Genomic DNA, 15,767 nt, shown 5'->3' with positions numbered 1-15,767 from the left:
TACAATGCCATTATAATAATGTGTCGCATATCTGAACATTATATTTTCCATGATAATGACTGGGAATAATAGTAGAGTGATAGCTCTCATATAGCAGAAAGCCCCAAATACAATTTTTACACACTGTATGCTCCATCGCGAAGTGTTTGTGGCTAAAATAATTATTAGGATTAGCTTAATGTATTTTTACATTTGCCGTAGTATTCTCGATGGGTTTAATAACACATCACGGGGGTCCTTGGCCAGAACCTAGTGGTATTTGGGGGGCCTTGTCGTGGAAAAGTTTGGGAACCCCTGTCCTAGGCCTACAATGTCTTTTATTCTGTAAATAGGAAACAGGCTGACGAAATATTTTAGAAAAATATTTATTAGAAAAACATAATAATGTAGTGGCATAACAATATCGCATAACAAAACAGGGTAATACGTCAATTTGATCCACTGAGACAGATTTAATAAGATGATTGATTATACTGTCTTTTGGATCTTGACAGGTTAATTGTTATTGGATCTTCCTTCTGTATTGGGAAAATAGGCCTAATATGAGCAAATAAAAGCGCACACAAATGCTTATTAAAACTTAAAAAGTGCTGCCTTCAATCTCTTGAAATTATCTTCCCATCTCCTTCCATCAGTCATGGAGCCGTTCAAAAGATGTCAACTTGTCTTACTTGCAGGCAATATCTAAAGATAACAACCAGATTGGCATAAATGAATGAATGAATGCCTTAAATTCACATTTAGAAGCGCATGATTTAAATGTTAAGGTAATTGACAATGAATGGATATCATCAATGTTACAGTCATTTGAGATGTTAAACATGCTACAAGACAAGCCTAGGAGATTTCCCACCCGCTTCTAATCATACAACAACCTTTACTGCAAAGTCCCGCTTCATTAAATGGGTAAACAAAAAAGGTTGGATGACATTTGAGGAAAAACAGCATGGCCAATGTAAGTGTGTTTACTTTTTGTCCGTTGGGGAAAATGGCTCTGGGAGACTTGGCAGACTTTGTAGGTCAGTGAGCCTTGTAAATTTAATTCTACTGTGTTCTTGCTGTTTGAGTTTCTGCCATGCATGCAACATAAAGATGTCTTTATCCCTGCACCTGAACCAACCAGTTGAGTACACAACGGATCCCATACAAGTCAGAACCTGGGAAAAGCCTAGAATATTTTTATTGTTTGTTTAGCAATAATGCTCTTCAATATACTAAACTGTGTGTGATACTGCTGATTTGCAACTCTGTACAACTCTTCCAGTGTAAATCCTCTTCAATTAAATAGTTGTAAAAGTGAACTTGAACTGCCAAGAGAACCAACATACATTTGCATACACACAATAGTTACCTGCAAACAAAATGCAAAGACAAACAAAGGTTGCAAATGTAAGAAAAAAGTTGCAAATGGAAAACACCTGGACTCCCATGTTCTGACTGGAAACAGACCTAGGAAGGGAAAAGAAGGTGGTACTACAGGGTGGGGGAGCCTACCTGGGGTAGGGGAGGGGCAGTTAGGTGGAGGTTGAAAGGCGAGTAATTCCAACCAGAGGTTACGAGCAAAGAGCATCAATACCTGCTGGGGTTAAGACCATGGCCTGAAGCAGGTCAGAGAGAGAGATTATGCCCCTCACCACATCTTCCCTGTCCACCAGAACCAGCCGATGAACCTACAGAGAGAGAGAGAGCGTGATAGAAGTCACAGGTTTCGCTAATATCACTAATAACAGAAAAGTTAAGAAAACATGTTCTCACAATGAGGAATCTAATAAAAGACAGATAGAAGTTGTTCTGCCATTTCTGACCTCTGCTCTAACAATTCTGTCGATGATCGTCTCAAGGGTCTCATGGCCATAGCACTTCATGACCCCCTCTACAAAACAAGTCCGCCTCCGCACAGCCTCCCGCATGGTCATGTTGAGATTGTTGTAAGTCTTCTGTGCTGCAAGATTCTATTCAAGTGCAACAGCGTGGAAGCCAAGAAATAAAGGAAGAAATGAACCAATTTAATGAAAGCTTTTTCAACATCTACAACATCGTTGATTAAAAGTCCCACTGTAAGATAACTTAAGCTAGAGACTGTGAAATTGATCTAACTGCATGAATATGAAAACATGAATCATTTTGATTGTGAGCCAAGATATTTAACTGTCCTGGTCTACACAAAAAAGACCAGACCAGATTCCAGAGACAAAGTTTCTAAGGACAAAATTGTTGATACTTTTTAACTTTTCTTTAACAGACAAATTACTCCCAATCATAATGGGACACAGGTGGATAGTGCGTATGGGCCTAAGCCGATCTGATTTATGTACAATGTACCCTCAAGAAACACAAACGCTCTACTTCTGCCGTACTTACAATCACATCAAACCTGGAGTAGAGAGCCACCACCTTTCCTAAACAGAGACAGACAGTACTTTTGTAAATAAAAACACCTTCTTTTTTCAAAACAATATATGTTTACCTGGATTTTTTAAACTTCAGCTAAAACATATGCTTATAGATATAAATGCATGCTTTATGTAACTCTTCCAACCCACTTCCAGGTATTTTATATGGAACATGGTTACAGAAATAACTCTGGAGCATGTGGCATGTGATAAGTGCAGTTGGCCAGATAGTAGGTCAGGCCATGATTCCAAGTAGGTGGTTTAAAAAACAAACCTAGGTAAGATAACCCAGAGGAAGTTGTAAACCTGATAATAGAATATCTCAGGGTCTTCAATCTCTAAACTTAATAAAGCCAAAGGGCTCTTTGGAGGAGGAGGTTTACCACTTCCTCTGGGATAACTTACCCAGGTTTGTCATTTAACCACCTACTTGGAATACACACCAGGTTTTTAAACACACCTTTGCTGTCAACAACTGGCAGGGCAGACACCCTCCGATCCACGAACACAGACAAGGCGTCGTAAAGCGTGGCGGTCTCTTGCACAGTGGCTATCTCTTTGAAAGTCCCGATGCCAACTTCATCTATGGTTTTCTGCAAGAACCCAGGCTTTGGTATCTTGTCTCCCTATGTGACAGGAAAATGAAATGCCTCCATCATCAAATCATATTAAAAAAACAAATCAATCTACCAAATGGTTAATGATATGGTTCTTACAAATATGTGAAGGAATTTGAGGATGCGCTTGTGTGTCAGAATGTGTAGCACATTTCCTGACTTAGGGTCAATGACAGGTAGTCGGTGGATCTTGTGCTTCAGCAGAGAGTAGATGGCGTCGAAGAGACTACAGGAAGAGGGGGTGAGACTGACCATCACTATGATTCTTTACCAACCACAGCAGTTAACACAGTCTAGTTTGATGACATTTCTGAGACAGAGCACATGCTATTTGTCACATGAGAGTGAGGGCAAACCAGTTCAGCTATGTATGCTACAGTACAAGGCTAGTCATATCAACATGGTGTTGTTTTATGTTTATTTTGGCAAAAGACCTAGCCTGACGAGCCAGACCCACATTAAAATGTAGGGTCTGGGCACTCACCGTTCGCAGTGCTCAGTCCGAGACAATCGGTTGTCTTTCATATTCCCTCTGCACGCAATAGGACAGCGCTATGAGTCCCATGCGTTTCCCACCAGCGGAGCTAGTTGGCTAGTTCAAACTTTTGCCAACTTAATAAAAGCTTAACTCGTGTCACACTGTTCGCCAACAGCAACATTATCTAATTTGTTTTCAAGTAGCAGGGAATTCAAGCCAAACCTTTGCAACTCTGCTATCAATCATTATGTTAAGCCCGCCTAACGACTCTATACACGATTTGATTGGTCTGATAGAAGTTTAATTTTTTGAGCTCACAAGCCAACGGAGTTGCTAGACTAGCCCTGGAAGCAAATGCAATGCCGCTAGGGTGCGTCTAGATTTCTAGGCTACAAAACACCCATAAAGTTCCTCGATGGAGTCTTGCTATTAAAAGGACTTGCCACTCAGCTGGTAAGTACCTGGCATCAGGTGTGATACTGATCAGACAGCGGTTACAGCACTGAAGATAAACGTCTGGCAAGGAGACAGAAGAATTACAGTGAGACACTAGGGGCATAGCTCACATGGGATTTCCCCAAAGCTACTCTGGGCATAAAATAAACATTGACTGAGACAGGGCCAAACTTAGCGTATGAAAATTCCCCACCCTGACTCTTACATGCTATACTGAATGCATAAAAGCAAGAAAATGAAAAATAGAGTACAAGATGCTTTGAGGATGCAAGCCAGCATGAAAGCTCTAATGATAATGATAAATAGATGCTAGGTTGTAACACATTACTAACTAATGCATTCTAAAAACTAGCCATTCATGCCATTCACAGAGACAAGAAAATAGGAATCCAAAACATGGGTGAGATCACAGATCTTGGTATCATGCTGTAAGTATTTGTAATTGTCCAAAAGGGCCCATTCGTTCTCCGGTTCATTTACTTTGAGATGAATCACCTCTCCAAGTCTCAATCTTGTGTTCCTCCAGCTCGTAGATCTGAACCTACAAGATACAGTGACCAACATGACCAGGTTTCCCTGTTTGTAACAGCTTTAAAATGTCTCCGCAAACCACTTTGCTCATATGGAAGTATATTGTGCATACCAAGGGAGATTTGTAGTAGCGGTGAAGAATGTTGATAAAATCTGTGATGGTGAGCATACCTGTCAAGACAACAGGTGAGAAGCTGGGGATGAGGTCATAGACAGAAAGGTATGCACACAACACCATTTCTACATGTTTGTCCACTGGTGCACGAATAGACATTGAGCCTACCCACAAATCTTTGCGACTTGTTGTCCCATAGGGGGGCAGCCCTTAAGCCATTGGCCACTAAAGCAAAGAATGCCTTCTTCACCTGTACATAAAGAGCACATCACATTTTTTTAAGGGCCTCGACGTGTCAGATACTGCAGGAGAAACTGGGCAATGTTATGCATGTCAGGAATGAAGTTTCATATCTATGTTCCACAACAATGAGTGACACAACATTGGTCACCTTGTAACTTAATGTCTGTTTAGTTTCGTTTCTAGTACTTATAGTAAAATATGTATCAGGCAATGTTTGTGTGTATGTCTGTAAGAAAAATATTTTAAATATTGTTACTTCTTAAAAAGCTTAAGGTGAAGAAAAGTAGATATGCAAGCCTCACCTGAAGTGTGGTGTCAAATACGACTAGTTTACAACTTGTTGGCATGGCATCATAGCAACAGTGTTTCTTCATGAAGTTCATGTATATCTCTGCATCAGCATCAGTGGCTGAGCAGAATGTCAGAGGATGGAGGACTGGTGTCAAATATACCAGTGATATCCAGAACAAGCAGAGTTCAGAGAAGATTAGCTTCAAATACATTAACATATCGTATGGCTACTTAACTCACAATATCTTGATCAATATTCAAAGTCATAGTTTTAACGAATATTTTAATGTTAAGTGTGAAATGGTTACCTGCGTCGATCTTGGGAGGTTCATCTTGCGATGCTGCCTGAACCAGGAGACAATTATCATTAGGCCAGCAACTCCGCCATATAGGCTATTTACGCACTCTTCTATTGGTATGCTACTCGACTAAGCTATAGACAGCGCAAGAAATAGAAAGGGAGCTATAGGAGTTTGGCACGATTCTAGTGATCACGCAGACACCATTACATATTCTAACATGCATTTTACCGCAGTGCATACCTGTCAACATTTAGCTTTCCAAAAACGGGAGATTTTTTTTTTTTTTTTTTTTTTTTTCGGGGTCAGTGTTTATACCGGATCTGTTTTTGCATATTTAATACGTTTCAACACTGCATTTCGGTCGTTGCTTTTACCTTACCATTACCTTACGCATGCCAGTTATGTATCCACCAGCTGCCTGCCTGCAGCCTCCAAAACTCCAAAGATTTGGTTCCGAGGGCACAAGTTCAGTGTATCAACAACACTCAATAACAGTTTATGTGATGTGTTAATCAATTAAATTCCCAACAATTTCACAACAGCTAGTTCTGGAGTAGGCTATTCAACTAGCCCGCTTGCTTACGACGAGACTCAGGCTGCGCAGTCGGCACCCGCTTCCTTATTTGGGTTTTGGGTTGCCAGGTTTTAGCCTATGACAAAACGGTTGTCGGGCTTAATACGGGAGAAACCCGGGAAAAACGGAAGTGTTGACAGGTATGCCGCAGTGTCCTACCTGTTTGACAATTTCCATGCTAGGAACGCGTCCTGTGGAAATCCGGTTCCCCTGTCGATGCAGCCGAGTCTACTCTATGTAATGATCATGCCCGTCTCATACAGGCTAGAGTAGCGGTCTAAATTAGGAATCTCAGGATGGAATGTACGTGTCGACGTGAATAACAGTGCTATGAAAGCCAGTCTTTTAGTGCCATACACAGGACGTCGCAGGGTTAAAAGACAGGTGGCATTCGAAGATTCAAGTAAACAACGATGTCGAAAAGAGTCGTGAAGTTGTCCCCTTGACATAGAGCGTTTGGGTGTTGGACGCGCCTCCAGGTTGATCTATATTTGGTTACCGTGCTCTGAGAAATATGCGGTTTAAGATAGCCTATCCCTCCTGAGGGACTCTATCGGGAAAATAATGTCAAGTTGTCGTCCAAAATACAGCTCGGGAAAATATAGACTGTGACAGCAAGTAGTCCAAGTATTCAAAAGAGAAGCTTGTATGGTTTTCATGAATGTATGCTTTAATGCAACCAATGGTATTTCTATGGAAGTATCACCAGGTTAACTATGCACAAAGTGTACTGGTTTAATAAGCTGCCTGTCACTTAAATATACACAACACAAAATACAAAAATTAACTTGAGCTGCCTTCATTGAGACCCTATAGCTTAGTGTGAGTAAAGAGAATATGTGGTTTTGTAGCTTACAGACATTCATGTTTCTTTATGGTTCACATTCTATTGTGGGTGTGTTTCTGAATACCAACACATCCTTTGTCCTCTCCCAGGCTCCTCCTCTCAATTGAGGTCTTTCTCTTGTGACCTTTTCACCCTGTTGGCTCTTTCTGCTAGGCCTATACAAAACCATAGTGTGTTTCCTTCAGTGACTCCTTCGTCATATTTGTTACAGGTAAAGAGTCTTTCTCAGTGTGTGACTCAGGTTAATTCTGTAGCCTTCATTGGGGTTTTCAAGCACCACTCTGTTCACTTCAGTGAGTGCATCAAGAAGTGGAATTCTCCTGCAACACAAGGCATGGCAGAAGATTAACACTAGCTCATTACTTCATCACCCTAGTATGTCATCATGAAGGAGGGCTGACCTTAAACAATACAACTCCCTGAAGGCCCATAGTAATCAATGCAAACACTGAGTGTCCTTGAGTACTACACTCTGCAGACAAATAGAACATTAGGCCTCATTATCACCCGGAGAGAAGAAATACTCTTTTCTGATTGGCTGGTGGGGTGGCTATTAATTCTGAATAGCAGGATACCATTCCATATCAATGCTTATGAATGGTAACTATAACAACCATAGTAGGACGACAGTTGCAGCGCTCTAGAATCTTTGGTTGCAGGCTTCGCAACAATGGAATCAACTGTAAACAAGCTAACTGGGCCAACGAAAGTTGTACAACAAGCTGAACTTGTGAGCTTCTTTTTTAACGGAACCGTGTGTTTCCTTGCTTTACAGTGGGAATCGGGTGATAAGCGGGATAACGGCCTTCGAGGTGTGTCCAGTTATACGGTATTAATGGACTCGGAGGAGGCAACTCCCCTCCGCTGCGCGTCGGAAGGGATAGAAATTATATATAGCAACTCTATGACTCTTTGTCTCATGATATATTATAGCAGGCAGGATCATGTGACAAAGAGTCATAGAGTTGCTATAGGTCCATTCATGTAAAGGTTTAGTAATGCGGCATGTTGTGAATGATAATATCAGGTGTTTTTTTTTTTTGTGTAATATGATGTATGATGGTTTGGTTTGATACAGTATATATACTCTTTTGATCCCGTGAGGGAAATTTGGTACTGATACTGTTAATTGTATGATGATTTCTATCATTTAAAGAAGCATTCTTTCATTTAAAAAAGTGACGGTCAATACTCAACCTATAAACTGAAAAGGTCTGATTTATTATATTGATGCATTTCTTGGATTTCAATATACTTGATGTTTTCATGTTTGCCTCAAAAGTATCCAACAATGTTATCACAATGGCCCATCAAAGCACCTTTCAAATAATTTGGTGATTGGTGTTGTTAACATATCTTATGCATCCACCTTAAACTTTCAGCCAACTCAAGCCTGACCTGGGGCAATATTTTGACCCCTACCTGCCATGACAACGCAGTAGGGTTGACCTCATGGTCTGCCAGAACACAGACTGGTGCCCCCTCTTCGCCAACAGCTGGTCATCAGCCAAGCACACACAGCTCAACACGTCTGCGCTGACTGGAATAGTTTTCATGGCATCCGTCTGCCAGCGTGGAGAACAGCCAGCCGATCCCCCAGCATCAGTCTCCAGGCACTGGTCCATCTGCGAGGACCACAGAGGGTCTTCTTGGACCTCGTAAATCTCGGCGAGAAAAAGTTTTGGTTTTCCTCTCAACGCCGAGCAGTTCAGAGAATTAAAGCGCTGCCGTATGTCGTCCAGGCGGAGCCCGGGGCCACAGGACTCTGTGGTCAGGATACTGGACTCTAAGCCACGGCTGAGGAGACAGCAGATGAATGCTGACGATCCCTGAAGGTCTTGACTTTGGGACAGTTCCCTTAGGACACTGAAGGTGTCTTCCAAACACAGTAATGTGTGCAAGATCACCCTGAAACCAAGGACCTCAAAGGTTTGCTTCAGCATGTCTGTGGGAGACACAATCATAGAGAAATTCGATCGCATAAAGACTGCAGTCAATTGTTACCCCAGATGCTGACAAAGATTTACTAGTTTGAGCCTTTTTTTGAGCCCAGAGCAAGCCAACAGAGATAAGGCGAATAGTGTCTGAAATGACTCCAAGATGTTTTGAATGGGTGCTGTTGCATAATGCTGAGAACAGAAAAATCATTATCACTAGAGTACAATTGCTTTCTGTATACATATGCAGATATGTTAGTGAGGCAAAATTCTCTAATGCCGAAATACAAAATCGTGTCCAAACACACCCACACAGTACTCACCTCCATCACAACCCACACAGTCGATGATTATGCACACACCGCGGGGAATGGTCTCCATGATGTACTCCTCTGTGGCCTAATCCCCATAGAGAAAAGAGGAGCAACAGTGGATTATGTGATGTTTCCCATGTTCTTAACAAGGCATTGACACATGGCATTCTGTAGATTAAACCTTCCCATAGAAAAATGAGAAGTTGTACTTCACCTGTTGATAATGCACCCTTGTTTCAGCTACAGGCAGCTTCAGGCCTTTTGGTGCGAACAAGGGAAGAGTATATCTTTCAAAGCGGCATGAGGAAAAATAAGACTTCGACTACACAGCATAAAACTAAATCACTTCATGTGACACAAACACAGTGAGCATTTACCTAAAGATGGTTGCTGAGTCTGCACAATAGGACGAACAGATGAACGAGGGGGGACTAGTGGGGGAACAGACTCCTCTCTGTGTCTGATGGAGAGGAAACAGAGCGCATGTTGGTGTCATCCACTAGAGGACAGTAGGGAGTATCACAATAGGAGTTATGCCGCATTCCAGTTGTCTCGTACAACGACTAGTGATTCGGAACAACATATCCGTGTAAAAACCAGAGCTGGTTGCATTCCAGCTGTCCACAAAGTCGTCAGAACAAAACTGTGTGTTGTTAGCAATTGTTACCAGATATAGCAATACCAGTTTGTAATGAAGCATTGCACAGTATTTTACACAAACAATCGTCATAGTGACATAGCATCAGATAGAGGTTGGGCACTTTTGTTTCAACGACTGATTTGATGATACACAAATTGGACAGAACTGATAAAAAAACAGTGCATATCTACGGTTCTCATTTACTGTTAATGGGCGCAGCCATCTTGGAAATTCAAACTCTACTCAGGGTTTGAACGAGCTGACGAGTGACAACTTCAGGGGGCATTCCCTTTGCGACTCCCAGTTAGTAGCATGGGAAAACATCTCGGTGACCGACTTGGGCAGACAAATGGAACGCGGCATCATACCAACAAACAGCAAAAACTGTTCTCTATGCATTATGTATCTATATTTGCAATATTCTATATTAATATATTAATCTATATTATGCAAAGTGTATCTTTATTTTTAAAATATACCTCTGAATTGTGCTCTGCACATTTCCTTGTACTTCCTGAGGGAAAAAAAGCATGTGTAAATTGACTGGTTGACATCAAATAACCCTCAACGTATGAGTACTTCACGTACTTCACAGAAAACAAATATTCTACTAGGGAAGGAAACACATAAGAACAGAGTATTTACTACCCACTACATACCGGTAGTCAAATGCTTTTACGTTTGGTACCTTTTTTCTGAAAACTTTGTATCTTCTTTGCAAGGTCGAGTCGATGAATATTCCGAAAGCCTTGCTCAATGAGGTCCAGATTTTCTGGGGAGACTTCGTCAAGTTTCTCCAGTTCATCTACCAGATCCAGAAAGCTCTGTAGTGAAAATGGTCTGTTGAAAGGCATCTCTCTGATATACACTATTATAGAATAGGTTTCTCATGATAAGGAATTTGAAAGTGCAAATGAAGAATGATACAAAATAAAAAAAAAACAGAATCGGTATGCACTGGTCTAGGGATTCTCCTTGACATATATTGATAATAAAACTGAAACATTTTTTTTTTACTATTTAAGAAGTGTGCTTGGGTTTGTGTTAGAAGTCAAGATAAACTGTCCTCCATCCCAATACCAGAGACAACTGAAATCAACATTATCCCTCCTTCTTACAGAGGCTGTGTCCAACTTTCCACGTGCCAGTTTGCTACTGAAGAGAAAGACCAAAGAGTGGAGGTCATCTGGGGCAAGATCCTCACTCAGGTCAGCCATGAGCACCCTGAGGCACAAAGACAGAAGGGTAGTACTTCTTTACTAAACATGCCATGTGAAAGCTGGATTTATATGTCCTAAAAATGAATTCAGAATGTATCATTCACAGAGACAACAGGAGCTGGTTATGAATGAGTAAATGACCTGTATCCAGACAGGACCTGTCTGGTGTTCAGCATGTGTTCAACCTCCTGTCGACTCGTCCCTAGAACCTTCTTCAGAATGTCGAAGCGCTTCAAGTGAAACATGAGCTCCTTCAGAATCATGCGGGCAGACTGATTGTTCCCAGCAATTTGGGCCCGTGAGATTAGAGCTCCTCTCAGGTCTTCCACATGGCTATCAGGTAACAGGTCTGAGCAGAGGAAGCGCAGTCTCCGCAACTCATCCCTGGACAGAGAGTCGGCCATGCGATTCACAGTGACAGCCAGTCCATCTTCCATAATAGATCCGTTATTGGTTGCCCAACATTGAGTTAGATGGTCGTCATTTTCCCCCTGGTCATTTTAGAGACTGATCTTCAAGGAGCTAGTTGTGGCATCTTTTTGTGTCATTTCAGTAGGATGTGAAAGTGAATGTAGAAACTGGATCCATCTTTCTGTAAAAGACGGGGCTGGACCAGATGACATCTGATTCTCTGAGTGAAAATGAAAGGGGAATACATACAAGACCACAATTTACTGACTTTGTGGGAACACTAAAGTGAAATGTATAGCCTACATTGTGAGCTCAATGTTATAAAACGTGCACAAGAAAATCATACATTGTATACAATACTTTAGATTTTTATTACGTTGGTGGGAAGTTATTATGTTAGTGGGTGTTACAGGGCACATTAAAGTAAATTGCATGCAAATTACAATGTGTGCGCACATGCAATACATTGTGCATACCTTTTAGTAAATTGATTTCATGATGTGAAGAAAGATCATAAATTGTGTGCACAAGTGTTTTCATAATAGAAAGTGTATTTTACGTTTAGACAGTGTATTTTACGTTTTGCCAGACTCAAAAGCAAAGGCTTACACCAACCAAACCCTTACCAAAAAAGTATACTTAAAGTTAATAAGTGCAGTTGAAGTATAATTCCCAAGTTTACTTGAGAGTAGTGAGTCAATTAGTATAAATGTGTTTGTGGTATACCTGTAGATGTACTATTTAAATACTTCTTCGGACTAAATTGGCCCACTTTTCAGTTTATAATAGTACTAGTGAAGATACTAGTTATACAGTTCTAGCATATTTTTCAGTTCATGATAGTATATCGTATAGTATCATATAGTATAGATAGTATATCCTCAGTAAACTATACATTTACCAGAAGGGTAATATTAGAATCTGTTAAGTGATTAAATTGAAATTAAATGAGAATCTGTCATGCAACCTCTCAAAGTACAAGTAAATATACTTAGACTTTTTCATCATTATAAGTATATTAAGTACATTTACGTATAAGAACCAAAAGCTAGATATACTTAGGGCCCTTTCTTGACAATCTGAAATGTCTGGTCAGAGGCACAAAGTTTAAAGACACTTATAGGCAAAGTGAAACTAATTTCACTGTGGTCTCATAGTCAACTGTTATTTATAGTCAACACAGTTATTTACTTTCACTATTGACTGACAAGGTGTTACAGGGCTGCTTACATCTCGTGACAGTGCATCTTCAGCTGTGCTTCATATGTGCCTTTCATTATAGACCAGGTTTTTCTTGATCTGTGGCATAATGATTTTTAGAGGGTGTAAATTAGAGATTTTTGGATCATGCGCCAGACCACACTAAAAGTGGAGCGCATGGCGGAAAATTCATCACTGTCTGGGTGTACGATATGAATAAGACATGCGCCACATTGCGTCCGGTGCATGATAGGGCCGGCCCTTAAACATTTATATATCAGTAGCCTTGGCTATAAGCCAAGTATAAATCAATTTAGTGTATCTCTGATCAGTACACAAAAAGTAAGCTATACGTATAATTAGTTGAAAATAAGTAGACCAACAATACACTGTGAATTCAGATAATCTGAGACATTGGGTAATCAGGGAATTGGCATGTTTAATTCCTGTTCTAACAAAATGTCACCAAGACTCTTACTATAAGTTATCATCTGCCCTCTTGTATTGGCCATAATTAATCACTCACTAACCAATGGAGTGGTCCCCTCAGGTTTTAAACGTGCAATTGTGCAACCTTTACTTAAGAAACCTAACCTTGAGCCCAGTGACCTGAAGAATTATAGGCCTATTTCTAAATTACCTTTTCTGTCAAAGATACTAGAAAAGGTTGTCCTCTCTCAGGTTTCTTCTTATCTGAGTGAGTTCAATATATGTTATGTGAATTCCAATCAGGTTTTAGATTTCTGCACAGCACTGAATCGGCCTTGCTTAAAGGGAAACTTGGCAACTATTTCAACGTAATAAACCCGTTTAGAAATCATTTGGATGGTTAAATGACCTGTTCCGGTGAAAATGGTGACTTTCACCGCTGCGCCTAGCGTCCCCAGGCGGAAAACCAACCTTGCAACATTGAGACTACCATCCCGGAAAGAGAAGTGAGAAACAATAAACTCGTTTTAAATCGTGTTTCTTACCTTGTAACATCCACATAGTTATGCCAAACGTATGCTAGCCGTTCGCTAGCTTGTAAACAAATCCATGTGCTTTATCGTTACCTTTTCCCACAGTTTAAAATAGCATAATGCACAATTTCTCCAGCAGAGGGGGAAATCCTGCCAAGTTTCCCTTTAAAGTCCAAAACGACATTCTCTTAGCAGTTGATTCTGGATCTTGCGCCCTCTTGGTGCTTCTTGATCTGAGTGCAGCATTTGACACCATTGACCATAACATCCTATTAAAACACTTGGAGGATGAATTTGGTCTCCAGGGTTCTGTTTTGCAATGGTTCTCTTCTTATCTTAGTGATAGATCATTTTCAGTTAGTTTAGGCAATTTCTCCTCTTCCTCTGCCCTTATAAAGTGTGGTGTTCCTCAGGGTTCCATTTTGGGCCCTCTTTTATTCTCTCTTTATATGCTACCCCTTGGCTCAATTTTTAAAAAGTATAACATTCAGTATCACTGCTATGCAGATTACACTCAGTTTTACCTGCCTGTTAACACTAATGGCATTTGTTCCTTGGAGAATATTTTTAACTGTCTCAGTGACATCAAATGCTGGATGGCAAGACATTTTCTTCAACTGAACGAAAGTAAAACTGATATAATTATTTTTGGCCCTCCAAGAGATGTTTCTATCTTGAAAAATGCACTAGGACCTCTCTCTGCAAACTGCCACAGTGAAGTAAAGCATCTTGAAGTTTTCTTTGACTCCTCTTTAAATTTTAATAAGCAAGTAAATAGTGTGGTCAAAGGCCACACTATTCACCCTATTTTTCATGTTTCAAGTTTAATGTTAAGGATGTAAATTTGTCATAAATAAAGTGCGGTTCCTCATGTTAGTGATCTGTTCAAGAGTGAATGTGCATGTTTTCATTATTTTTTAAGAACATGTTTTGCCTGTCCAACTTTATCGAATGTGTTTGATAATGTGGGACAGCATGTTTTGGGTAATCTGGGACAGTCATTTAAAGTGTTTAAATTAGGGAAATATGCATTAGGGACTTCATGAAGTTGCAGTAGTATCTTTTATGGACTTCAATTATCAGACATGTAACAGTCTGTTACTGTCTGTTTACACTAAAAGTCTGGTTAGTGACAGGCTAGCTATCTTATCTCCATTTAGCATCATAAAGTAAATTATTAGAATAAATTATTATTCCATTCGATTAAATGTCCCAGAGTAGCAAGCGACCTGACCCAAATTTAAAATGTTTGATGCAAGGAACACTAATGTCTCCTGTGGGAATATCTATTTTTATTTTAATTCTGATTTGTGTCAAAAACTTGGGGATTACAGAAAGGTATGTGGATCTTTTTCTTTAGAAGATATCGGAATTAGGCGCAGAAGTCACAAACCCGCATTCAACCTAATTAAATTAGATTAAATACAATTTTAGTAAATTAGATGTAATAAACGTAATAAACGTATTTTTGCCAAGGAAGCCAGATTAAGCAGAAAATACTGCACGAACTTGTGACAAGGTGTATCTGAGAATAACATTTACATACACAATTACACACAAGAATAGCAGAACTTGTTCCAAGGCGCGCAGCTGCGTTCAGTTTCACTTTAACATTCTGCAAATGTCTGGAGTAGCCTAGGCTAACTCATCGAAGTTCGTTTTTAGCAAGTAACATATTCACATTCATTATTTTGAAGGCACGGTAAAGCTAAATGTACGTACAAATTGTAATACCCAGATAAGTCTGCAGCCACCTCCTCCTCCACCGCCTCGTATTTATATCGGTAGCCTATGTTGACAGTGGCTAGCCTACTGGGCTACTAAGATGAAGGAAAAACGTTACAGTTTACGTGATTACATTAAACATATTATAATGCATGTTTAACTTACCCTGACACACCGTTTGTATCCATGCTGGCCGAAAACGAAAGTTGACACAAAACAGAACTTAAGTCTTATCTCCACCCACGCAAACGCGTTATGCTAACGACTCCCAATGTGAGTAATAGTGATAAAACAACCCGGATATCTACGTTTGAAAATTCTAAGTTAGTGCTATCAGAGCCCGTTTACGGAGGCATTCTCCGGTGCTTTCAACGCCGTCAAATTAAAGTAATTCCAGATAGGCTGTCATCTGGAACTCCCCTCCTCTTCTCTTCCGGTGTTGCACCAAATTCTGTGACCTGTCGAATTTTGTGACTCTAGAGGGCGCTGTTTTATTAGAGTCTATGAATGT

General features: G+C 40.3%; 2 protein-coding genes across 8 annotated transcripts; both read right to left on the bottom strand.

The window, feature by feature from the left end:
• Nucleotides 1-349: 349 nt before the first annotated feature.
• prkag3a (protein kinase, AMP-activated, gamma 3a non-catalytic subunit) lies at nucleotides 350-6,547 on the bottom strand. Of its 4 annotated transcripts, none has more exons than XM_048235290.1 (13): nucleotides 6,160-6,547; nucleotides 5,433-5,469; nucleotides 5,136-5,269; nucleotides 4,759-4,840; nucleotides 4,588-4,646; nucleotides 4,425-4,485; nucleotides 3,950-4,004; nucleotides 3,110-3,236; nucleotides 2,854-3,019; nucleotides 2,362-2,399; nucleotides 1,806-1,952; nucleotides 1,495-1,670; nucleotides 350-684 (listed from the first exon to the last, which is right to left on the bottom strand). In XM_048235290.1, the coding sequence occupies exons 1-12, from the start codon at nucleotides 6,175-6,177 to the stop codon at nucleotides 1,554-1,556; spliced, it is 1,041 nt and encodes a 346-aa protein (XP_048091247.1). In that variant the 5' UTR covers nucleotides 6,178-6,547; the 3' UTR covers nucleotides 350-684; nucleotides 1,495-1,553. The 4 variants fall into 4 exon arrangements, with proteins under 4 accessions (XP_048091247.1, XP_048091248.1, XP_048091249.1 ...); XM_048235291.1 differs by having other exon boundaries at nucleotides 1,577-1,670; XM_048235292.1 differs by having other exon boundaries at nucleotides 4,440-4,485.
• A 102-nt stretch (nucleotides 6,548-6,649) lies between these two features.
• Nucleotides 6,650-15,686, bottom strand: cflara (CASP8 and FADD-like apoptosis regulator a). 4 transcript variants are annotated; one of them, XM_048235284.1, is made up of 11 exons: nucleotides 15,422-15,686; nucleotides 15,254-15,348; nucleotides 11,100-11,589; nucleotides 10,857-10,962; nucleotides 10,427-10,562; nucleotides 10,218-10,252; nucleotides 9,476-9,558; nucleotides 9,313-9,385; nucleotides 9,108-9,183; nucleotides 8,270-8,792; nucleotides 6,650-7,167 (listed from the first exon to the last, which is right to left on the bottom strand). In XM_048235284.1, the coding sequence occupies exons 3-11, from the start codon at nucleotides 11,393-11,395 to the stop codon at nucleotides 7,053-7,055; spliced, it is 1,443 nt and encodes a 480-aa protein (XP_048091241.1). In that variant the 5' UTR covers nucleotides 11,396-11,589; nucleotides 15,254-15,348; nucleotides 15,422-15,686; the 3' UTR covers nucleotides 6,650-7,052. The 4 variants fall into 4 exon arrangements, with proteins under 4 accessions (XP_048091241.1, XP_048091242.1, XP_048091240.1 ...); XM_048235285.1 differs by having other exon boundaries at nucleotides 15,266-15,348; XM_048235283.1 differs by lacking the exon at nucleotides 15,254-15,348.
• Between the last annotated feature and the right edge of the window lie 81 nt (nucleotides 15,687-15,767).

This window comes from Alosa alosa, chromosome 23, assembly GCF_017589495.1.
Source record: "Alosa alosa isolate M-15738 ecotype Scorff River chromosome 23, AALO_Geno_1.1, whole genome shotgun sequence".
NCBI classification, from domain to species: domain Eukaryota; kingdom Metazoa; phylum Chordata; class Actinopteri; order Clupeiformes; family Clupeidae; genus Alosa; species Alosa alosa.
This window is presented reverse-complemented; position numbering and strand designations above follow the sequence as displayed.

Excerpts from the sequence above, each read along its gene's own strand:
- prkag3a (XM_048235290.1), bottom strand. Across the intron at positions 4,647-4,758 it reads CAAGTCGCAAAGATTTGTGG|GTATGCTCACCATCACAGAT; the intron begins GTAGGCTCAATG and ends TTGTCTTGACAG. Across the intron at positions 4,005-4,424 it reads GAGAGGTGATTCATCTCAAA|ACGTTTATCTTCAGTGCTGT; the intron begins GTAAATGAACCG and ends TCTCCTTGCCAG.
- cflara (XM_048235284.1), bottom strand. The coding sequence starts at position 11,395 with ATGGAAGATGGACTGGCTGTCACTGTGAATCGCATGGCCGACTCTCTG. Across the intron at positions 10,253-10,426 it reads ACAAAGTTTTCAGAAAAAAG|GAAGTACAAGGAAATGTGCA; the intron begins GTACCAAACGTA and ends TTTTTCCCTCAG. Across the intron at positions 9,386-9,475 it reads GACTCAGCAACCATCTTTAG|ATATACTCTTCCCTTGTTCG; the intron begins GTAAATGCTCAC and ends CCGCTTTGAAAG.